General features: G+C 40.5%; 1 protein-coding gene across 2 annotated transcripts in view; it reads right to left on the reverse strand.

The window, feature by feature from the left end:
- Positions 1–7739: 7739 nt before the first annotated feature.
- Positions 7740–25490, reverse strand: part of cad (carbamoyl-phosphate synthetase 2, aspartate transcarbamylase, and dihydroorotase) — a 109187-nt gene continuing 91436 nt past the window's right edge. For both annotated transcript variants that reach the window (XM_068024098.1, XM_068024097.1), the window contains 8 exons: positions 24236–24396; positions 21151–21225; positions 19310–19522; positions 17888–18013; positions 16965–17120; positions 16626–16727; positions 13368–13462; positions 7740–9492 (listed from right to left, as the gene is read on the reverse strand). In XM_068024098.1, the coding sequence (XP_067880199.1) occupies positions 9390–9492; positions 13368–13462; positions 16626–16727; positions 16965–17120; positions 17888–18013; positions 19310–19522; positions 21151–21225; positions 24236–24396 (1031 nt within the window). In that variant the 3' untranslated portion in view covers positions 7740–9389. The remainder of the gene's footprint in view (positions 9493–13367; positions 13463–16625; positions 16728–16964; positions 17121–17887; positions 18014–19309; positions 19523–21150; positions 21226–24235; positions 24397–25490) is intronic.

Consider the following 25490-nt stretch of genomic DNA (forward strand, 5'->3'; position numbering starts at 1 on the left):
GTGTGTGTGTGTGGAAACCAGATTCAGTAGTAACATTCCAAAGGGAATTGGATAAATACTTGAAAGGGAAAAAATTACAGCAAGATGGGAAAAGAGCAGGAGAGTGGGATTCATTGGATATCTCTACCAAAGAGCCAGCACAGGCTTGATGGGCCCAATGGTCACCTCCTGTGATTAAGAATAAAAAGCTGTATAGAGGTTATTACTGTTTTGACAACCATGACCACCTTTTCCGAACTCCACGACCTGGCAGTGCAGGGTATGATTATGGTTTGAGTTTTTGTTTTGCAGCTAAATCATTTTCATTAATGACTAGTGGCTGTACACCATCAGGCACAGAAAACGGGCAAAAGAATTGGGGGTGGGGAAAGGACAAACGGCAATTCAGCCCATGTGTTAGAAATTTCCAAGAAGCCCCTTCAAAGCCTGTCCAATCCAAAATTAGATTGATGGAAATCAATATGGCTGTTGCTCCTGGAAATTAGGGATATCTGTCCTCAGTAACAGATTTATTTTTCTCAGTATTATCAAGGATTGAAAGGTTAAATTCAGATAAAAGACTGTCAATATGCAGAATAAAACTCTTTACCTCAAAGCTCTTTAATGCTGTGCCCACCAAGAATATAGGCCATAGGTGAGGTGAGAGTGATTGCTCTTGACATCAAGGCAGCATTTGACCGAGTATGGCATCAAGGAGCCCTAGCAAAACTCAAGTCAATGGGAATCAGGGAAAACTCTGCTGCTTGGTGTCATACCTAGCGCAAAGGAAGGTGGTTGTGGTTGTTGGAGGTCAATCATCTGAGCTCCAGGACATCACTGCAGGAGTTCCTCAGGGTAGTGTCCTAGGCCCAACCATCTTCAGCTGCTTCATCAATGACCTTCCTTCAATCATAAGGTCAGAAGTGGGGATGTTCATTGACGATTGTGCAATATTTAGCACCATTTGCAACTCCTCAGATACTGAAGGAGTCAGTGTAGAAATGCAGCAAGACCTGGACAATATCCAGGCTTGGGCTGATAAGTGACAAGTAACATTTGCACCACACAAATGCCAGGCAATGACCATCTCCAACAAGAGAGAATCTAACCATCTCCCCATGACATTCATTGGCATTACCATTGCCGAATCCCCTGCTAACAACATCTTGGAGGTTACCACTAACCAGAAACTGAACTGGAGTAGCCATATAAACTCCATGGTTACAAGGGTAGGTCAGAGGCTAGGAATCCTGAAGCCTCTCCACAATCTACAAGGCACAAGTCAGGAGTGTGGTGGAATACTCTCCACTTGCCTGGATGGGTGCAGTTCCAACAACACTCAAGAAGCTCAACACCATCCAGGACAAAGTACCCCATCCACAAACATTCAGTCCCTCTACCACCGACACACAGTGGTAGCAGTGTGTCCCATCTACCAGAAGCTTTGCAGCAACGCACCAAGGCTCTTTAGCACCTTCCAAACCTGCGACCTCTACCAACTAGAAGGGCAAGGACAGCAAATACATGGGAACACCACCACCTGCAAGTTTCCCTCCAAGTCTCACCATCCTGACTTGGAACTATAATCGCCATTCCTTCACTGTGACTGGGTCAAAATCCTGGAACTCCCTTCCAAACGGCACTGTGGGTGTACCTACACCACGTGGACTGCAGCGGTTCAAGAAGGCAGCTCACCACCACCTTCTCAAGGGCAATTAGGGATGGGCAATAAATGCTGGCCTAGCAAGCGACGCCCACATCCCATGAATCAATTTTTAAAAATGGTGTTTTGCAAAAATGTCTGTGAGGATTGGTAAGAATTTATCATCTGAAGAATTGGGAAACAATGTGGTGAATAATGATCAGGCAGAATGTTAGTACTTGGAAGAGCTGGCTTGATTGATTTTTTTCTTTAAATGTCTTTCATTGCACATGGTATCGTTAAAGTCTAGTGTAGGAATAGGAGGATAGAACAGGCTGAAAACATGGTGCAGGAGGGAGAGCTTTAGTTTCCTGGATCATTGTGTCTGTTTCTAGCGAAGGTGGGACCTGTACAAGTTGGACGGGTTGCACCTGAACTGGAACAGGACCAATGTCCTTGCTGGGAGGTTTGCTAGTGCTGTTGGGGAGTGGGTGGGGCAGTGGTTTGAACTAATTTGGCAGGGGGATGGGAGACAGAGTGGAGGTATAGTGGTGGGTGATGCACAGAAAATATAGAAGAAAAATTAAGTCAAGCTGGAAGGCAGAGCTAATATATACCTGTTAAGGCACAAGCAAATAAAATGGATGCAATTCAGCCTTGGATTATCGCAAAGAATCTTACAAGTAAGGCAGATGAATTGAGGGCGTTGATTAACACCGGGGAATATATTATTGCTATCAGAGACATGGTTGAGGGAAGGGCAGGTCTGGTAGCTCAACATTCCAAGATATAGAATCTTCAGGTGTAACAGTGGGTGAGGGATGGGTGGTGTAAAAGAGATGGTGGCATTGCACTATTGATCAAGGGGTCAATTACTGCAGTAAGAACGGATGGTATCGTAGAAGGTTCCTCAAATGAGGCCATATGAGTAGAACTTAAAAACAAAAAGGGGGCAATCACTTGGCTGGGAGTGTACTACAGGCCTCCAAATAGTCAGGGAGAGATAGAGGAGCAGATATGTAGGCAAATCACAGAGAAGTTTAATAACAGTAGGGGATTTCAACTTCCCCAATATTAACTGGGATAATCTTAATGCAAAAGGCTTAAAGGGGCAGAATTCTTAAGTGCATACAGGAGAACTTTTTGAGCCAGCATGTTGAAATCCTACAAGAAAAGGGTCGGTACTAGACATAATCCTAGGAAATGAAGCCTGACAAGTGTTAGAAGTGTCAGTGGGGGAGAATTTCGAAGATGGTGACCATAACTCTAAGATTTAAGGCAGTTATGGAAAAGGACAAAGGTGTACTGGAAAGAAAGGTACCTGAATTGGGGGAAGGCCAATTTCAATATGATAAAACAGGATCTGGCCAAAGTGGCCTGGGAGCAGTTCCTTGTAGGAAAGTCTACATCAGACCAGTGGGAGTCATTCAAAAAGGAAATAGTGAGAGTTCAGGGCCAACATGTTCCCGTAAAGGTGAAGGGTAGGACCAACAAGTCCAGGGAACCCTGGATGTCAAGGGATATAGAGGACTGGATGAGGGAAAAAAAAAGGCATATGGCAGATTCAGAGGGCTGAAAACAGCAGAGGCCCTAGAGGAGTATAAAAAGTGTAGGGGTGGGGGGGGAGGGGGGCACAGGGGTACTTAAAAAAGTAATTAGGAAAGCAAAGAGGGGGCATGAAAAAACACTGGTGGGCAAGATAAAGGAAAATCCCAAGGTGTTTTATAAGTATATTAAGGGCAACAGGATAACCAGGGAAAGAGTAGGGCCCATAGTGGCAATGTGTGTGTGAAGCCGGAGGACGTAGGTGAGGTTTTAAATGATTACTTTTCATCTGTGTTCCCTATGGAGAAGGACGATGTAGGTATAGAGATCAGGGAGGGGGATTGTGATATACTCAAAATAAATTAGCATTGAAAGGGAGGAGGTATTAGCAGTTTTAGCAGGCACGTAGGTGAGGTTTTAAATGATTACTTTTCATCTGTGTTCCCTATGGAGAAGGACGATGTAGGTATAGAGATCAGGGAGGGGGATTGTGATATACTCAAAATAAATTAGCATTGAAAGGGAGGAGGTATTAGCAGTTTTAGCAGGCTTAAAGGTGGATAAATCCCCAGGCCCAGATGAGATGTATCCCAGGCTATTATGTGAGGCAAGGGAGAAGATAGCAGGGGCTCTGACACAAATTTTCAAATCCTCTCTGGCCACAGGAGAGGTGCCAGAGGACTAGAGGACAGTGAATGTGGTACCATTATTCAAGAAGGGTAGCAGGGATAAACCAGTAATTACAGGCTGCTGAGTCTAACATTAGTGGTAGGGAAACTATTGGAAAAAATTCTGAGGGACAGGATTAATCTCCACTTGGATAGGCAGGGATTAATCAAGGATAGTCAGCATGGCTTTGTCAGGGGGAGATCATGAATTACAAACTTGATTGAATTATTTGAGTCGGTGACTAGATGTGTAGATGAGGGTAAAGCAGTTGATGTAGTCTACATGAACTTCAGTAAAGCTTTTGATAAGGTCCTGCATGGGAGATTGGTTAAGAAGGTAAGAGCACATGGGATCCAGGGCAATTTGGATCCAAAATTGTCTTAGTGGCAGGAGGTAGAGGGTGATGGTCGAGGGTTGTTTTTGCGATTGGAAGCCTGTGACCAGTGGACTAACAAGGCAAGGGAATGTACAGTGGGTGGTAGGACCCTAGGAAGTACAGAAGGACCTTGATGTACTTGTCCATAGATCACTGAAGGCAGAAGCGCAGGTAGCATTTGACCGAGTATGGCATCAAGGAGCCCTAGAAAAACTGAAGACAATGGGAATCAGGAGGAAAACCCTCCGCTGGTTGGAGTCATACCTAGCGTAAAGGAAGATGGTTGTTGGTCAATCATCTGAGCTCCAGGACATCACTGCAGGAGTTCCTCAGGGTAATGTCCAAGGCCCAACCATCTTCAGCTGCTTCATCAATGACCTTCCTTCAATCATAAGGTCAGAAGTGGGGATGTTTGCTGATGATTGCACAATGTTCAGCACCATTCGTGACTCCTCAGATACTGAAGCAGTCAGTGTAGAAATGCAGCAAGACCAGGACAATATCGAGGCTTGGGCAGATAAGTGGCAAGTAACATTCACGCCACACAAGTGCCAAGCAATGACCGCCTCCAACAAGAATCTAACCATCTCCCCTTGACATTCAATGGCATTACCATCGCTGAATCCCCCACTATCAACATCCTAGGAGCTGCCATTGACCAGAAACTGAACTGGAATAGCCATATAAATATCGTGGCTACAAGAGCAGGTCAGAGGCTAGGAATCCTGAAGCGAGTAACTCACCTCCTGACTCCCCAAAGCCTGTCCACCATCTACAAGGCACAAGTCAGGAGTGTGATGAAATACTCTCCACTTGCCTGGATGGATGCAGCTCCAACAACACTTAAGAAGCTCGACACCATCCAGGACAAAGCAGTCCACTTGATTGGCACCCCATCTACAAACATTCACTCCCTCCACCACCGACGCACAGTGGCAGCAGTGTGTACCATCTACAAGATGCACTGCAGCAATGCACCAAGGCTCCTCAGCCAGCACCTTCCAAACTCACGACCTCTACCAACTAGAAGGACAAGGGTAGCAAATACATGGGAACACTACCACCTGCAAGTTCCCCTCCAAGTCACACACCATCCTGACTTGGAACTATATCGCCATTCCTTCACTGTCGCTGGGTCAAAATCCTGGAACTCCCTTCCTAACAGCACTGTGGGTATACCTACCTCAAATGGACTGCAGCAGTTCAAGAAGGCAACTCACCACCACCTTCTCAAGGGCAATTAGGGATGGGCAACAAATGCTGGCCTAGCCAGCATCGCCCACATCCCATGAATGAATAAAAAAAAGATAAGTGGGGTAGGAATGCATATGGGATTTAGCCGAGGCATAGAATATAAGAGCAGGGAGGTTGTGATGGTGCTGTATAAAACGCTAGTTAGGCCACAGCTGTAGTACTGTGTACAGTTCTGGTCACTACACTATAGGAAGGATGTGATTGCACTGGAGAGGGTGCAGAGGAGATTTACCAGGATGTTGCCTGGGCTGGAGCATTTCAGCTTTGAAGAGAGACTGGATAGACTAGGGTTGTTTTCCTTAGAGCAGAGAAGGCGGAGAGGGTACCTGATTGAGGTATGCAAAATTATGAGGGGCATAGATAGGAAGAAACCTTTTCCCCTAGCGGAAGGATCAATAACCAGGGGCATAGATTTAGGGTAGGAGGGTTAGAGGGGATTTGAGGAAAAGATTTTTCATCCAAGAGGGTGGTTGGAATCTGGAACACACTGCCTGAAGAGGTGGTAGAGGCAGGAACCCTCACGACATTTAAGTAGTATTTAGATGAACACTTGAAACACCATAGCATACAAGGTTACGGGCCAAGTGCTGGAAAATGGGATTAGAATAGATAGGTGCTTGATGGCCAGCATAGACACGATGGACCAAAAGGGCCTATTTCTGTGCTGTATGACTGACTCAAGTCAAAAACCAGTTTTGTTCTCTCAATGCTAAATTCAGCCATGAAAGGAAGTCTAATTTACCCAGTCTCCTTAATATAAAGTTTGAGCTTTTGTGCAACCTACAAAAATTCATCATAGTGGGGACTGTAATTTTCCAACAAGCACATTAACTATGAAGACTCTGAGCAAATAGATCCCATCTCTCGGGCTGTTGTCAATTCAATCATCCTGAACTCTGAATAACCTGTAGACAGCAGTAACAGCATTCACATCTGACAAACAAGTAAACAACTTTAAATGCAGGACAAAAATTGCTGTCTTGCGAGTCGCATAGCCCATTTGAATACACAAAACCTCTCCTATCCAGAATGCTCAGGCATCCTAATCCTTTAATTGCTGAATAGACAGGACAGGGAAGTCCATGGTTGTTAATTAACTAGTTTAGAAACTTTCACTGACACTACAGGTTTGGTATTAAGATAGAATTTAACTTGCTTTTGGTGTACTGTATTTTCAGCAATTGTTTTATAACACATTTTAAAGTAGTGGTATGCCTTAATTGGAATTACTGACATAGGATATCTAATATATCTTTTCTTTTCTTTTTTTTCTTTTGGGCCTCCTTATCTCGAGAGACAATGGATACGCGCCTGGAGGTGGTCAGTGGTTTGTGAAGCAGCTCACTAAATTATACCCTTTTGAAAAGAAACTTACAAAAATTTACATATTAAATATGCGAATGCAGTGGGAAAATAAGCCAAGTGGAGGTAAGGAGCCAGACAGGCAAAGAGCATCCCAGTCAAGATACTAGAACTATGCTCTCAGCTTATCTCAAAATTTTGTTTGGTAATGTTACTGAAATACCTTAGGATGTATTACTACATTAACAGCACTATATAACAGCAAGTAGTTGTTGGGATAGCTGTGTTACAGAACATCTGGCCTCAGCATCCTTAGATTACAAAAAGGGAACAGCAGCCAAGGTTTCTGCTTCTGAAAAGTGCATGTGTGGAAAACAGGAAGACAACAAAAATTAATTGTGATGCTTGCTACAGTTGAATAGCATGCCAGCATTTGTTATCTGATCCCGCATGAAAAATGGTCACTTGAACATGGAACCACAGAAATGTCACTGCCTGTGGTGCTATCCCCCAGAATAAGCGAATTTTTAAAAAAATGCCCAAGCTGACTCTGGAGAGAAGGGTTTGAAAGTCCCCAAATGGGATGAGAGATTTAGTTCATAGCTCCATTTCTAAACAGATTGGAAGGCTGCGTTAGAGAGATTGTTAAATAGGTAGGAGCTCAAATTCTAAGTCCTTTGCAAGGCAACAAGCTGCTAACAGGCGCAAAATGTTTATAAATAAATTTGGAAATAAATGAAAAGAAACAATATTAGTTTAGACAACATTCAGTATGACTGGTTCTGTAAGTACCCCCCCACCCCCCCAATACTACTCATTACTTTTTCCTCTTCCTACCCAGCAGGTTTGAGTGCATTTTGAAAGTTGGGAGTGCTGTCACCATATTATTCATGTTATTGCATGTTATTCAGACAAAGCCTTTAGTTGGTGCAAAGGTTTTGGAAAACAAAATTGACATCAGGCGCAATAATGTTTGAAGTTCAGCATATTAAGAATCTTTTTATTAAACAGAACATTTATTCAGTTTAAAAAATGTGAGCATGCTGTTAATGTTCACAGAAAACTTTCAATGGTAACTATGTTCACAATCAGTTCCATAGACTACAAAAAAAAACAATTTCACAGGTCCTTTATGGTTAATCATAACAGAAAAATGCGGCAGTTGTTAAGAGATTGGAACCAAGCTAACATGTATGGAAATATAAACAGAAGCTTAATCAGGCAAGTCCAACAATCAATAATACTTTGATACATAATGTTTCAGTAGGTTGGCATTTTGTAAGGTTGAATATATCGAGATGGTCCTGTTCCGTTTAGTTTCAAATGCATCATTGTTACTTTACTAAGAATCTTGCAGCAATGTTATACCTGTAACTTCACAGTAGCTTGATTTGTCTGGCGTTGGAAAATCTTATTTTTGATTCTACAGCAGCACTGGTACTTAGGCCATAGTACCTAATGGGTACTTTAGGGCACAGTCAGCAACTTCACCATTTGCAGTTGAAACACGAGTCAAATGAATCCTGAATGGCAGCAATCAGAGCAAGACCATGAACAGACTGTAAAAGATGGTTAACTCTTCTAGTACAATCGTACAAAGATTCCATTGTTGTTTCTTAGGCCATGTATTCTACATGGCCTAAACCAAAACCAAATCTGGAATCTGAAGCTAAACCTGTACAGTCCCAAAGCAAAGCTGCTAGGATTTCTGTAACTGTACTGTGAACAAAAGTATTTTTTAATGGGCTATTACATAAGCATTTGCTAAAACTTGAATATAAAATAGAATATTGTGTAGAAGTGGTTTTCATTTTGAAATACATCAAATACAACAAGGGGAAATCTTTAAAAGGAAGGATTGTGTGTGTTGGTTTGTATTTAAAACACAATGGTCTGAAGTTCTTGTAGAAGCACTAGTGTACTATCAAATTCCTATTTTCACTATTTCAACAAGGACAATGCAAATACAGGTATATGCCTCCATTCAAATAACAAACATTTAATACGGGTATAAATTTCCAGTCTTGTGTTAGCTTGTAATCATCAATTAAAATACAATTGTGCTTTTTAATCGTTACCGCTGAACAGAACAGTTTGTGTTACTGTAAACTGTGGCCACAGTGTAAGGATTAGTATGTAAATTGAGAATAAGTTGCCTTAGACACATGTAAAATGTTTGCTGAAGATTTGAAGAATCGCAAAGACCTGAGTAATCCACTTCTTTAGAGGTTAAGGCACTTTCACCTCGAGTCATAAACCTGGGTATTTTTGAAAAAGCCGAGATGGGCTTTGCCCAGTAAAACATGTTCATGAAGTAACAGAGCAGCAATAATATCCATATATAAAGCCTTCTATTCTCAGTGGACAGATGATGAATAGGGAGTGTTTTTCAAGAGGTCAGAAACTAAGCTAAAAGGCGACTGCTCATCTAACTTAAGGCAGCAAATCCATGGAATGAAATTCATGTTGTAAATTTTGACATTTAAAATGATAGCCTGGACAGCCCAAATATTGCCATCTCTTTAAAGCCATGGTCACAAAAAAGCTACCACAAATTTTATGAAATATTTTTGTATCTGCTCTTAAATGCCATTCCTTTACTTGCTTAGTTGGTCTGTGGTTTCAAAACTTGCCCAAAACTGTTGCTAGTAGAGCCATCCTCACGTACATGCCATTTTCAGCCTGGCGGAAATAAGCTGCCCGTGGGTCAGAATCCACCTCCACACTGAAGAGGAACAGCAGTATTAGTCAATTTAAATTTCTTAAGTATAGGGTTAAATTTGCCTTTGATTCAGTTAGAGTCCAAAACAAAGTTACATACCAAGGATTAACTGTGTGTATTTTTTTTTAATCAAAGGATTTGACCACAGTCTGAATCTCAGATTCCCCAGTGGGTTAGATGTCAGGATAAGCCTGACCAAGAGGGAAAGAGGAGGAGCTGGGGAGAGATTCATTTCTCTACTGGCCAAATGCATCTGTGGTCCATCAACTATAAACAGCAAAGAAGTTATCCACTGGTTGTCAAAGCAATGAAGAATTTTGTGAGGAGGGAAGTAAAACGAGAACAATTACAAATGGAATTGTTTTATTAACTTAGCTAGTAAAGCCAATATACAATACCATATATAGGTATTCAAATTACATTTTACTGAAGACAGTTAACACCAATCAAATATGATTTCTCACATTTTGGGATTCAATTGCTTTTCCACATGAATGATAAGACAAAAAGGTTACTTTAATGTCAGGTGTAAAGTATACTTACAAGTTTAAACAAGTTTTGGAGGTGGAAGATGGTTAAAATGCTAATTAGCTAAGCTTTTGAATTTGATTCTCCAAGTGTGAATGCTCAACAATGTTAGCCTGTCTCAATAATGACTAAACATCTCAACTCTTGCAGACTGGTCTGGTTTTGAAACAAGAGTGATAAGAATAGTGACAACGATTGCTTTTAAACATGAAGCTGCAAAAAAGAGCCTTTGCCAGACCAAGAAGTTTAAAATGTAGGAGGGTGCCCTCTTAACCTTGCCATCTCTCCTGCCCTCTCTACTCCCATGGTCTCAAATCACTGACAAGGCAATCTCTAACCAATTCCTTTTTTGTCTCACCTTCCACTTCCTTCTACAACCAGCTCTGGAAAAGACTCCCGAAGTACCTAGCACACAACTTTCAAACTCCCAACTGCCTAACCTTTGGCCTTCCATTCACCATGATACTTCTGCATCAATGATTTGCTCAAGCACCTCCTCTCCCATCATCAATGCTGTTGTCCTCAGCAGAACCTTTACTTTCTCGCATTCTGGTCATTCCCTGATATGCTCTGATCTTCGCTCCCTCAAGTACCAGGGCACAGACTTGAATGTGTCTGACACGCAGCTAGTTTAGCCATCCACCAATCGTCTAGCCAAAATATATTAAGCTTCACAGGCGTCATGGAAGTGTAGTTTTTTTTCTCCTCTGTTTAAAAACTAAGGGGAGGCCGTGTACCTTTAAGGCAGAGAGAAGCTTTTAGATTCTCTGGGCACAGTGTACCAGCAGCAAGCCTGCTTCCTAGTTAACAGCAGGAGAGAGAAGCCACCTGCTATACTGAATTAGTTAACTGTGGGTAAAGGGTGGCTAGAACCAGTTTGATCTGGAGACCAGCAAAGCATGCTCACTGAAGGGAGGATCTCTCTCTCTCAACGGATGATATCTACATTGATCATAGGCTGTATATTGCCTAAGGAAAGAAAAAACCCAGAAAGCAAATCTTTGTGTTGCTGGAGGTAGCAAATTCCTTTTTAACTTCCAATCTCGAAGAAGTCTTTGCCGCAGGAGTGACTTTCTGTTGCCTTTTTGTGTTTCTGGGAGTTCTGAAATTCTCAGTAAACTTCTACTGAAAGACTGCCAATTTAAAAATCTAAATAAACCTGTTGTTATACTCCTTGTTGAAACAACAGTGTGGCGCCTGCTGCAACCAAAGTGCTTTGAACGCCTACCCATTAAAGGCTGTTCGTTGAATTCACCTGGAGACTTCGAGTGGCATCTCACCGTTCAGCTCTGGGACACCTCACCGAACCGGGAACATAACCCATAAAGACTTACAACCCAGTTATTTATTCTAAGGAACAGCTCTAATTTTTAAACAAACATTTTTAAAATCGGTTACCATTGGTTTTTGAATGTGTGTGTGTGCATGAAGGTTAGGAGAAACAAATTATAAAGTCTTTTAGACATAGGTTTATCTCAATAGTGTTTACGATTTAGCTTATTAATAGTTAATTTGTTGTTGTTTAAAGATACCTGGTTTGGTCTGTTTTATTCTGGAGGGGTTAATAAAGTGTTTAATTTGACTAAATTTCTGGTAGGTGGGAAAACTTTAATATGCTATGACCTGTGGAGTAATGGGACTGAATTGACAGTGCATTGCTCCTGCCTCAGTCGTAACACTGGGTCTCATTCTTCTCTGCCAAAACCACCCATGATTCCAGTAACATTTTTGAGTGCAAAACTAAACTTTTTTTTTCCCACCAGAAAAAGGTCTCCTTAAACCCCCTCTCTTGCCCCCTCCACACTCAACTACTGCTAAAAGCTCATGGACTTATTTGTCACAAAGATGGTGACAATCTTTTAGCTGTATCTGTTGCTTCCCTGCTCCTCTTCCTACCATGCTACACCTTTCCACAGTTTCCCCCAAGCTTAGCCTTGAACCCACCCTTCTCTCTAGTTTCTCTTCCATCTTTCTTCATGTCCAGGAGGCCCACTACCTGCTCCCTTGACCCATTCTTATTAAACTACTGCTCACCCAAATTTCCTTCAGGCCTGCATGCTAGATCAAAATATAAATATTTTGCTCCCTTTCAAAACTGCCACCATCGCTCAGTTCTTCAAACAAACAGTCTCTCAACCCCTACCTCCCCTTTCTCACCAAAATCCTCAATTAGGGTGTTACCTCCCAAATCCATGTCCATGTTTTTGCAATACTATTTGAATATCTCCAATTAGGTTTTCGCCCTTGCCATAACCAAAGTCACAAATAACATCCTCTCTGACTGCTGGATTATGATTCCTCGTACTCCCTGTAGTTGGTCTACCAAACCATCTTCCTCCTATGCCTTTCCTCCATTGTCCAGCTCAGAGGACTGCCCTCACTTGGTTTCACTCTTCCTCAAATTGTGGCCAGACCAAATCCAACAATGGCTTCTTTTCCTACCCCCGCCACCACACCCCCCACACCATTATCTTTGCTGTTACGCAGGATATATCCGTTACAAACTTTTCTTCCTCATTTACATGCTGTTTTTTGGCCTCATCAGCCACAAATATAGGGTCAGCAGCCACAATGTATGCTGACAACACCCTGCTCTACCGCTCCATCCCCTCACTCTATGCCTGCACTGTATTTGTTGCCAGACTGCTTGTCTGACAGCTGGGATAGGATGTCAGGTAAGCAGGCAGTTAACAGAAGCTGTGGAGGGATCGACAGATGGTGGTGAGTTAGAGCTCGATGCTGTTAACATACGTGTGGAATCTGAAGTGACAGTAAAAAGTAATACCAAGATGCTTGTCCAAACTACTCTGCAGATAGACTGTTAGTAAAGAAATGGCGCACGTTAGAGAGGATTCTTCCTCCCTTCAAAAACAAGTGGAAAAAAATCCATTTAAGTGGATAAAGGTATACATCTGGCTTAAAACAAAGTTCCATATAGATTAATGTGACAAAGTAGTGAATATTGTAATTTAAATAGAACGACTTGCTCAGATGACTTCTTACACTCTCTAAAATGAACCACAGCATGTGCAAGAACAGTCTGAGGTGATCTGGCTGCCAGGTTTTCTTCTTTTTCCCCATAATGAAGTGCCTTGCTTCTGTATGTTAGCCAACTCCACGATATATCCAGCATTGCGATTGCATTGAGGAACAGATATACAATAGGTTCTACAATCTCCCACACTTTACTTTATCTTATAAATATTACAAGTAAATTCAGGTCCGATTCTACTTTACAAGGAAACTAAGTATGCAATATTTCTGAATTGTAACTGCAGATAATAGCCAAATAGCAGACACAACGTTTCAGCGTGAACATGCATACACACAAACACTGTTATGTATCTTACCTAACTTCATTAACTCGTGGTAATGGATGCATAACCACCATCTTCTTCTTCCCTTTGGTCATAATGTGAGGAGTAAGAATAAACTGTCCAAAACACTTAAAGAAAAATTAATCACAATTAATTCATGAATTACCAAGATTAAAGGAGAAAAAAAATCAGTACATTTTTTAAAAAGAGCATTGTGCTCTTTTGACTGCTGTGGACAGTTTTAACAGCAAAGTAAGGAATAAAATGTTGCTGGTTTCACTTGATAGAGTGGATACTGAGAGGATGTTTCCTCTTGTTGGGGAGACTTGAACTAAGGGACACAGTTTAAGAATAAGAGGTCTCCTTTTTAAGACTGAGATGAGGAGAAATTTTCTCTGAGGGTTGTTATTCTGTGGAATTCTGTTCCCCAGAAAGCAGTGGAGTCTGGGACATTGAATTTATTTAAGGCTGAGTTAAATAGATTTTTGACAGACAGGGGAGTCAAGGGTAGAAAAAAAAAGGTGCTGGAAATACTCAGCAGGTTTGGCTGCATCTGGAGAGAGAGCAGTGGAGTTAACGTTTCAGGTTCATTTGATGAAAGAGCAGAGCAGGCTCAAAAGGGCCAAATGGCCTACTCCTGCTCTTAAGTCCTATGTTTCAAGAATGCTGTGAAGTTCTTTTTTTTAAAAAAACACTTCAGAAATTTAACTCCATGTGTTCAATATTAGAAATTTAAACCAATCACTAAGCATTAGAAATAAAACTAAGATCCCAGTTGCGAATCATATGAAACATTCAAAAGGATTGCAAATGTTTAAAATTACCCACTCAATGCAGAACAAAAGACTGAAGGGACAAGGTATATGTTGGAATAAAAACAAGAAATGCTGGAACCACTCAGCAGGTCTGGCAGCATCTGTGAAAAGAGAAGCAGAGTTAACATTTCGGGTCAGTGACCCTTCGGGTCCGATGAAGGGTCACTGACCCGAAACGTTAACTCTGCTTCTCTTTTCACAGATGCTGCCAGACCTGCTGAGTGGTTCCAGCATTTCTTGTTTTTATTTCAGATTTCCAGCATCCGCAGTATTTTGCTTTTATATAAAGGTATATGTTGGATTTGTTGATCTTAAATAATGCAACGATAGGGACACTGTGAATGGCTCACTGCCTCAGGTTGGGGACAGGAGAGACAAACAAAAGGAAAATAACCTGGAGCTTACCCACCAGCTATCTTTGCTGAAAATGCAACAGTGTAGTCATGAGGTGAGGATCAGGCTTGGCTGTGATACTTTTCCCCAAGGCAGACACAAAATCAGTCTGTTTTTATTTTTCTCGTCTACTCTCTTATTCTATTTCCATTCTCTATCAATTTTTTGGTCATCCTTTGCTGGTTTCTAACCCTTATGAGATGTAGAACAAAAACCAGTCAGTGCTTTCAAGATAGCATTTGTCCAAGCCAGCTACGGTGTCCTGCATTTTTCTGACCAGCTGCATTTTCATTTTGAAGAGATGGATTCCGAAGGGATATTATAGTAGTGGAGTTAGGAATGATTTTCCGACATTCACGACAAGCCTTCTTGGGAAAATCTGGACATGTAGTGCAAGGATTTACACAATACAAAAGACAGTATGGGCACTGTTGGTGGGTGGTACATTCCTGTAGAGTCCTAATGAAAGGATATACAACTTTAAAATGGGGCCAGATGCCCGAAAGAAGTCTTCTTCCAGCCACATTAGTAATGGTGCCAAATTGATTTATCTTGATTGACAAAGACAGAAAATAAAACCCAGAAAAGGGAGCATCAACATTGCAAAACAAAGGATTAAAAAAAACTATGAAAAAATACTTGCATGAAATTGCTGAAACTGATTTGACAAATTTCAAGTAGCTAATAACTGACTATTAACGTGACCAGAACCATATTGAGGTTTTATTTCAGGGTGCAGACCTGACAGACTATTAAGATAAAATTAAGGTGCAAATCCACAATGCAAGCACGAAATTTCTTAAAAGGATCAGTGCCATACCATTTCTCATTTGGATTAGAGTTTTCAATTTTATGAGCATGAATGAGGAATCACTATTGTGCAGCACAATGTAAAATGTTTGAGAAATCTGCTGGTCCAAAGGAAGAAAAGCTGTGAATCATTCTCATCATGATGTCATACACAAGTGACCAATTTATGTCACTGGATCAAACAGTTGTGGATGGAAACAAAAATATCTCCCTCTCCCTACCCCCAAAGGAGGAAAAAAAAAAGCAAGACTTCCCATTTCTGATGGCTGCAGCCTTGACATGATGCCTCCATGATAAAATAGCAAGCTGATACTCACCATCTAAATTCACATGCAGATACCTGAAAAAGGCGCACAGGAACGTTAACTACTGGCAGTTAGCACCCCCAGAAGAGAGGAAAGGATTTGTTTTGGGTGGGGTGGGGGAGGTGGTAGGGACCCAAACCTAGAGATTCTATGAGAGACCTTTTGGGAATGGATTACACGAGGAAAATTATGCCCGTCTCTAGACCAATTCCCTGACCTCAGCTCATATGCTGGGGTGCAAGCATTAACATATTTCAAATGGGCACCATTTACTGTGCTAAAGAGGTACCCACCTTAATGGGTAGGGGAGATTTTTCTGCAGTACATGCCACAGTTCAAACACTTTTAGGAAGGATGCTTCCAAATGATAACCCACACCATTGCCTCCAAGGCCATGAAGGACACTGAGCACCATCGAGTCAGAGGAAGTTAGTTTCTTCACTTGCGTGCTATAATAATGAGCCCACTCTTACAGGCAGACACTTTATCACAATGGAAACTACTAAGAACTGAAATCGGGTGTGGGAGGCAGAAAATCTGCCAGACTAGCGCTCTACCCAATTTTCCATCTACACTCAGACTGGTTCTATTAGTTTCCTGGCGTAACCACAAAGGAACTTTGGGATTCCTATATCTATGCACGCAATGATTACTGAAATTAGAATTAATTATAGCATCTTGAATTGAAATTTAACTCAAACAAATCATGGTCACCCCAACAGCAGTAAGAGACACAGCGATCAATTCAGAATGAAAGCTGTGAAAACACCAACGGCTTATATAATTAATTCTAGGACAAGGGTTCAACAAAGGGATTTCAAAAAAGGTTCATAAATTATATTGGGTTTTAAATAGATAAATTGGTTCAAGAAGCAGAAAATTTAAATGCAACCAAAATTCTACTTTTGAATTTCAAATAGGGCATGGGTGAGAAGCTGTGATTCTATTTCTACATATTAAATCATTACCGCTTCGTATTCTTCCTCCGAAGCAAATCTTTCTTTCTGAATCCTAGTCATGTATAACACATCAGTATCTGGCAGAGCTTCTTCCAGGCTGTCAAATTCTTCCTGTATATGCAAATATGTGTTATTATAAAGATTGGAAAGTCAACAGCAAAACAGTGTTATAACTAATTTTAAATCATAGCTAAGGTATTGAACTTGACAATAAGGATAAGAGCCTATTTCTCAGAACATGCTTACAGGACACATAACACAGGTCTAATATTAAACATTACCATTTCTCATAGTAAGCAATTTCAAATTAAACTCAGCTAGCAGACATTTTTTAGCAGTTTTGCTCACCTGCTTGATTCCTCTAGATGCTAGAAAATGAATGATATTCTGGGGCATCCGAAGGTTTCTGGGAGTAACATATCGGAGATTAACACGGTATAATGTGAGAAGGTAGGCCAGCGAATGTACCGTTCGTCCATGTTTCAGGTCTCCAACCATTGTAATCTATTAACAAATAGAAATTACAAATCGGTGAAAAAAATTACTTCAAAAAGTTTGTCCTAAATCTTTGAGTGCTTTAAATGTAGCTCCAGACCAACATTATTCATGCATATGCTAAGTTTGACTGCTCCTTATCCATGTGTGATCTGACCAGATCCAATGACAATATGAGCGAAACACAGTCACTAATTGTAAAACCTTGTAGTACAGGATTATTGATCAAACAAATGCCTGAAAGATGTAGTAGGCAGTTGGAGGTTCTTACAGCAGCATGTGTACATTGAAATCAGTCACATAACACTAATGGTTTATAAAATTAGATGATATGGCAACATTGTGTTCAAATGCTTCCGGGGCTTTTGTCGATGTATAAAGTTAAGAGTTCTATGAATCCAAAATAATGGCATATTTGATTTGTTGCAGTTTAGCGCACACTGGATTCCTAACTTCCTGGATCAATAATCAGGCCAATAAAAGAAAAGACTGCATGTCAGTTGCACATTAAAGTGCCAGTAGAGTCTCGATCATCTAGAATAGCTAATCAATAAGTTTAATACAAGGTTAGGAATACTGACAAATTAGCAATATCAGACAAAAGCTTGGGTTGCAAATGGTACAAACAAACTCAGAGCTACCCATAATCTATATTCCAAATTATGCGAACTGGATTAAAGGGGGTTGAAATAAATCAGTTCTTACTCAGATCTGTACATACACAGGGTTCTGGCATAAAGCAATTACACACACACACAAAAAAAAATCTATCCTACCGTCATTCCATTCACAGTACCCAGCTCCTCACGAATAGTGAAAATGTCAAGCAAAGCCTGAGTTGGGTGTTCACCTACACCATCTCCTGCATTAATAATAGGCTTTCGGCAATGTTTAGCAGCAAGCTGAAAGAAACAGGTGCACGAGAATTCTTAAGTATTGGAGTTGTAGTTTAAGTGAAGTCAAAAATACACACAAGCACAAATACAAGGAGCAGAAATTGCACTGGGCAATACATTCAAGACCTAAGCCAATCCAGGCCAGTCTGATGCCACATAACTAGATTATTTTTGTTTAAACTTCCTTAAAATACAAGTTAAATAGAACTAATTTTTTCATGTAAAATGGTGCTCCTACAAACTAAGAAATTACAAAAAATACAATGCAGAACTTGAAATTTTTTTGTAAAAGAAATTAGAATGGGAAACTGTTTCTCCTTCACTGAATCCCTTAAATCTCCCTCATCCATCCACCTTGACTGCCAGACATTTTCACAAATTCTTGGCAACTATGCATTAATGTAAACACTCCTATTCACCAGTTCTATGCCATCATATTTACACAATGGTATCAGCATCTAATAGTTCCATTAATTTTGTATATCCTGCACTATTTTTTTAAATTTCTGTCAGGATATTTCTCTGATATTGCAAGAGATGCTGTAGGAAATTAGCCTGCAATACAACAGCAGTACTAGTCAGAGAAGTCTCTTAAGAGGCTCGAGTAGATTTAAAACTAAAACTTTTCTCTTGCAGACAGAGCACAATTTAACTTTAAATTTATGAACATAAAACAACCCAAAGTTCAAATCTGGAACTATTTTCTCCATGCCGGGGAAATAAGCTTTACAAATTAAGCCACCATTCTGTAACAATTTGCTACATATACCTAAGAATACAGTATCCTCATTTACACTGAGAAGCACTGAAAGAATCAGATCCTTTTTCAATACATCAAAACAATCAATTTCTCTATTACAACAACTGTATGCCAAATTTGTGATAAAATCCACCAAATTAGGGCCTTTAAAAAAATATATATACATAGTTTTAAGTTAAACCAAATACTGTAGCCTTTTCGAACTGTGCTTATAATCCACAAACTGGTATCTTCCTTTTTATATTATTTTTGCTGGATGGCAAAACAATATAGCTGAATGCATATAATTAGCTCTCACTTACAAAACAAAGACACAGTAGAAGCAGAAAAATAAAGTAAAATCATCATTGTTTTCGTGTCCATATTTTTTAACTATATGAAAAACTAATGCCCATGTTATACATATATATTTATTTGTAAAAATGATCAAGCGTAAAGCTACATTTAAGAAGCATTTTTATATCAATTCTCTGCCGTTGGGGGAAGCCCAAAAATCTAAACCAACAAGTAATATTTTGTGTTCAGGAGATTCAAATACATACCTCAACTGCGTCTGGCTGAGGATGGCGAAGAACCAGTACATCCACATAGCAACTCATTGTCTGTACAGAGTCTAAGAGAGATTCCCCTTTCTGTACAGATGAAGTAGCTTCTGAAAAATGAATCACAGAACCACCAAGTCGCTGCATGGCGGCAGCAAATGAACTACTTGTTCTTGTACTGACCTCATAAAACATGGAAGCCATAACTTTCCCCTGTCATGAGAAAATAAATATTAGAGTTGGGATCTCTACCTTTGGCAACTTACTCTGATGCTTTTAAAATCATTTAAGAATATTAGGACATCATAGTTAAATATGGCTTTCATGATTCAGATAGTGCGTATAAACACGCAATGAAAATTTTACAGTTGTTGCATATTTTTACACAACAAACCAGTGTTTATTTTGTTACTGCAGCATTGTAAGCAGACAAACACAAAGTAGAATTTGAATGTCTGGATGAAAAATGTGGACAGCAGAACTGAGTTACCAGTCTCAATTTCTCTTCTCACAGTAGTTCAACGCAACATCAGATAGATTGCAAATCCAGATGACTGAATGAGAAGTCAGTCTGCCAACATGTTTGCACCAACTGAAGCTTCATATTTTCCACTACAAACAGCAGTTTAAATTCTGGTCTATTCAAAATCGATATTTTGTGAATTAGCTGTCAGACATAGTAATATGCAACTGGCTGGTTTGGTAAATTGATCAATATTAAATTATAAGTCATAATATACAACTGCAACCTTTTTTTAAAAACTAGAATTTAAATGAAAAATGGTAAATGTTGTTAAATCAAAAATGAACCTTTTCCTTTAAATTATTCTCTACATACAAGAGATATCAACATATATCAAAGTATTTATACCTTAAATGTCCTTGCAAACATATAGTTTGGAATTCAGTTGAATCCCTAAGCAGAATAGATTTTCTTACTTCAACACTACATGGGCCTTTTTTGGCTGGTAGGAAGGGTATTAATAATTACAGAAAGCACTCCATTTCTAATAACGGAAGATGTCTCAAAGCATTTTACATTAAGGAAAAAGCGTGGACACGGAGGAAAGAAAAGGGGAAAAAAATGAGGATCTTTGGCAGATGGGGAGGATTTTGAAAGCAGGACCTGCAAGGCAGAGGACATGTCACAGGGAGTTCCTGAAGACAGGAAATTGTGGCCACCAACGATGGAATGGAGGACAAGGAGCGAGCTAGTGGAGCTTGGAGAGGATGGGAATTGAGAACTAGTGGGAGTTTGTGGAGGCAGGCTCCGCTGTTTTGAATGGATTATAATTCTGTAGGGTTGAAGCAGGGAGGAGATCTGCTCAGACAGCATCAGGAAAGTCAAGCCCAGAGGTAATGAAGGTACAATCTAGGGTTTCAACAGCAGTGGAATAGGGTAGAGGCAGAGATAGAAAAAGTGTTGAATGGTAGAAGAAAACTGCTTTTTTAAGCGTGGATGTGGGTGAGGAAGTTAAACTCAGGGTCAGCAGTATGCTAAGCTGACCAAACAGCCTTTGGATCAAAAGAGAGGCAGACTGGTGGAGTTAAATGTTGTCAGCATGGAAGTAGAAGTTGATTCCATTTCTTCTGTATGAAATCATCAATAAGTAGCATGTAAATGGTGACGTGAGCGAGTCAAGGATGGATCCCTGGGGTACGCAAGAGGAGACACCATCTTACATAAGCACATCCTGAACAAATGCAAAGCCACTTTAAGAGGAAGCACTGAGCAAAATCATAAATATATTTAAAATCACTAGACAACGAAAGCACAAAGTGAATCTGTCCAGCCTCTGGGATAAATGTCATAAATCAATTAAAATTATTTTAAAACATACCTTTAGAATGTCCAAGCTACGATCTTTCTGCACTGTTAAACGTAGGTTATGAGCAATATTGAACAAATGGGACAACTAAAAAGAAGACAGACTGGTCAGAAATTTAATGCATACAAATAAATTCTACATCACACAGACTGGATATACACATTAGCAATTAACATTAACAATTACATTTTCACCTGGCTTCTCTTCGGAATCCAACATCAAAGACACCAACTACCTCTACAACTCTATTATAGTATAGAAATTAATATGTTCTATGACTTTAGCTGTTGCAGGGCTAACACTTCTAGCTTTACAACAGCATGGAGGGATCCAGCTAGCTTCAATGTCCTGATAATCTGATAGGACTTAGTATAAGTCAGTAACAGAGACTGAGGGCTGAATTTTATCATCCCCTCGACATCGGGGGTCGTGGCTGGGGGGGCCCATAAAATACTTGCAGGAGCAACCCGCCATGACCCCTGCCGCAGAGAAGGCCCCGCTGTATTTTACCAGTGGCAGCAAGGCCTTGGTGTCGTTCCTCTGCCGCTTGAGGGTGGGGCCTTCATTTACACATTTAAATTAATTAAAACAAAATGCAAATAAACTTACCTGGTCCCGGCGGCTGCCCACGCTGATTTTATGGCCACCAGCCGCACCTCGCGTGCCTTCGGAACTCCGTTTGGAGGTGAGACACGAGTGAGGAGGAGAGGAGTGAAATTAGGAGGGTTGGGGGTGGGGGGGGGGGGGGGGGGGGGAGGGGGCAGCAGGGAAAACACTACTGATGTGGGGATGGTGGGAAGAGGTTGAAGGGCAACGTAAGCAGGTTTGGGGGGGTGGGGGGGGGGGAGGAGAAGGAATTCGGGTTGGGAATAAAATAAGTTTTCTGAATATAGGGCAATAAAAAAAAACTGGGGGGGGGGTGGGGGAAGGGCCTCCATCTTCTAATTTTTTTTAATATAAGCAAATGAAAAGTAATATAGTTCTAAAAATGTAAATTTTTGCTAAGGACTTGAAGCCCTTTAAAAATGGCACTGGACGCCATTGCCAGGGACGGAATGGCCGCCCCAACCCCTCCATTTAAATGGGCCCCCGCACGAAATATCATGGGGGCTCAGTGACGGGGCTTCCATGTCGGAAGGCAGAGTTCAAAGCACGCCGCCACGATAAGCGGCGGGCTAATAAAATTCAGCCCTAAATGTCAGATGTACCAGTTACAGTCTTCATTTTGTAATTTTCCTCTCTACATACTATTTAAATGACTTACTATCCAAATGATATCATGTGCTAAAGCTTTTAAAAACATTTCTCATGGTATCCTCAAAATCCCTCAAAGATCAAGCCGCATACTCAGGTACTTTTTGGGTTCTCAACTCAATTCTTTGGGTGGAGGAGACACAGACACCAAATGGGTACAATAACAGTGCTAACAAAGCACTGCACTCCAGGTAGGAGAGAAAGGCAGAGGGGTAGGAAAAACAAAGTTACTTTTAAATGAAGATGAACTACATGTTTGATTCTTAATGTTCTCTGAAGCAGCCTAACTGGTCACTCAGCGGTAAAACAAATTGCTTAAGAAGTCCGTCACCACATTGTAAGAGTAATGAGAGATGAGCAATAAATGTTAGCTTTGCAAACATTACAAAAACATAAAAGTCAAGGAATAAAGAAGCTATTCAATTTTTCCTTTCTCAAGCAAAAAAGCGATTGCATTTCTTCATTCTTTGGCTGCAGAGTATCTTCCACATATAAAGCTTTTAATAATACAGAAGGCAGAGACTCTTAGATTCTGCACAAATGTAGTAGTCCTTCACCATGCTCAGTCTGCTACAGCTGAGGCACATTGATGAAAGCATTTATCTGTCAACGTATGTCCACACAGGCTGAAACTAGTGTTGATGCACCATCCACAAATCAAAACTAATACTGAAGATTGGACATAATGATCAACAGCAATGTGACATTCAAGAACTTCCATTGCTGCTAATGCCTGTAGATTCAACTAGGTCCCGAGGTTAACATTCAAATTAGCGGAAGTAGATCTAACTGAGAGGTACTTCACAGTTCCCTCTTTTCAATGTCTATTCGAATGCAACCTGGACAAGGCTGCAAGTTATAATGATGTGGGTATCTCACTTTCAATCAACAATGTTTATAAGCAATTTTGTGGAATATATTCCAAGAACCACCTGAGATATTCTATAGCTACGAGTCTGACCATAAAGGACTTGTTCTACCTGATCATTTACAATCAAATCAAGTGACACCATTGTTCTTCCAGGATCACTTTTCAGCACTGCAGCCAATGACAATATTTGAAAGCTACAAATATGTACGACAGGATGTTATGTAATGTGGGAACATGTCATAAATACCACTAGTAAGCATCTGTTCCTGGAAAGAAGAAATTAATTTGTTAAATTACTGTACAAATACAACACAATTAGGCAGCTAACATCCTGTTGAGAAACTACACAAGTACTGGAAACCTGGACTTTTCCCCTTCCCTTGTAAGGTATGAGTTTTAGAAAATTTAAAATAAAAGAAAATGTTTCTACCGAGATAGTTCATTCTTTGCCAGTTTGCCAAATTTAACTGTAAACTGGTCGTAATGTTTAGTTTTTTGAAATAAAGGGGAGGGGAATAAAGAAACCTAGTCTATGTGAAACATTTCTTATAAAAGTTTGGCATGATTATATGAATGGTTAATAATGGCATAATCATTGTCAGTAGTTGCCTGTTCTTTGCAAAACTGTTAAATAAAACTAAGTTGAGAAATCACTTGCCGAGTTTTTTGAATTATCTATAAATTCGGGATGGTGCAGAGTTTCTTTTCTCCCATAGCAGAGCCCAAAGTGTTTGCTTTGTATGAAAACCAGTCCCCAAGTTCTACGTAACTGGAATTTAGTTAAATGTTGGTAGGCAACACAATGCCCCAGTCATTAGCACAGCAATTTCAGTCCCGTATCAAAGTTCCTTGTCCATTACAAACTGGTTCATATCAATTTTACTACACAAATAAGATCAGCAAGAGAACAGAAATATTATACGATCAGAAGCCATAAATGAAAGCAAATTAAAAGCAATAAAAAATAATTACCTGGTCCTTAGTAAACTGTCTAACTGACAGAATGTGCTGTCCAACAAAAGGATGTAATAAAGGAGAGTATGGATGAGGGACAGCTTGCGCGGCAAGATTCTGTGGTGACAGAAGCCTCGAGACTGGAGGAGGATGTATATAACCGTCCTGATTAATGGCATCTTTGGCACATTAAAAACAAAGAAGTATTCAGATGTTATTCCAGCATTATTTAAAATGACTGGCTTTTTGCCGTTAAGCAAACGAACTTTCAGCTGGTCATGCTGAACTCTTCCAAAGTTGTTGAATGTTACTTTGAACATAGCAACTGAAAACTGATTAAGTTATACATATTTCAAATACAATCATTCACTGAATGTCATGAAAGACATGGCTTTCACCTTACAGTTTAAAAATGAGATGTCTATTCAAACCAATTCAAACGTTGGTGCTTTCAGGTTCATAGGCAATAGGCTAGTCGCTGCTGCTATTAACAGCCGAATGAGACATTCAAAGTGTTAATTCTGCTCCAGATGCCACCATACACTCGAGCTCATGGGCCCTGTACACCCTTGGTTCCCACACTCTTAACAACTGACTATACAGTGTAGTATGGGTATACCTTTCCCTAATTCAGGATGGGATTGAAAACCTCTGCTCCCATGGTTTCCTTTTTCTTGGCAGAACTTGGTTTTACACTGACTTTTTTTCGCTTTCAGGCAGCATTTGTCCATCATTCTGCCATTCGCACCTCCTCTATCACATCCTTCATTTCTTCACTTGTCCCATTACCACTCTCTGTGGCCTTGCACCAATCCTTCTGCAACTTAATTTCTCCTGTCTTCCACCCTATCACAGACCCTCCCTTTTGATCTTTTTCCCCAGCTTCCCTCCTTTCAAAGAACAAAGAACAGTACAGCACAGGAACAGGCCATTTGGCCCACCAAGCCAGAGCCGATCTTGATGCCTGCCTAAACTAACACCTTCTGCACTTCCGGGGTCCGTATCCCTCTATTCCCATCCTATTCATGCATTTGTCAAGATGCCTCTTAAATGTCTCTATGGTACTTGCTTCCACCACCTCACCCGGCAGCAAGTTCCAGGCACTCACCACCCTCTGTGTAAAGAACTTGCCTCGCACATCCCCTCTAAACTTTGCCCCTCTCAGCGCAAACCTATGTCCCCTAGTAACTGACCCTTCCACCCTGGGAAAAAGCTTCTGACTATCCACTGTCCATGCCGCTTATAACTTTGTAAACCTCGATCATGTCGCCCC

The sequence above is a fragment of the Heterodontus francisci genome, chromosome 3 (assembly GCF_036365525.1).
Source record: "Heterodontus francisci isolate sHetFra1 chromosome 3, sHetFra1.hap1, whole genome shotgun sequence".
NCBI lineage: Eukaryota > Metazoa > Chordata > Chondrichthyes > Heterodontiformes > Heterodontidae > Heterodontus > Heterodontus francisci.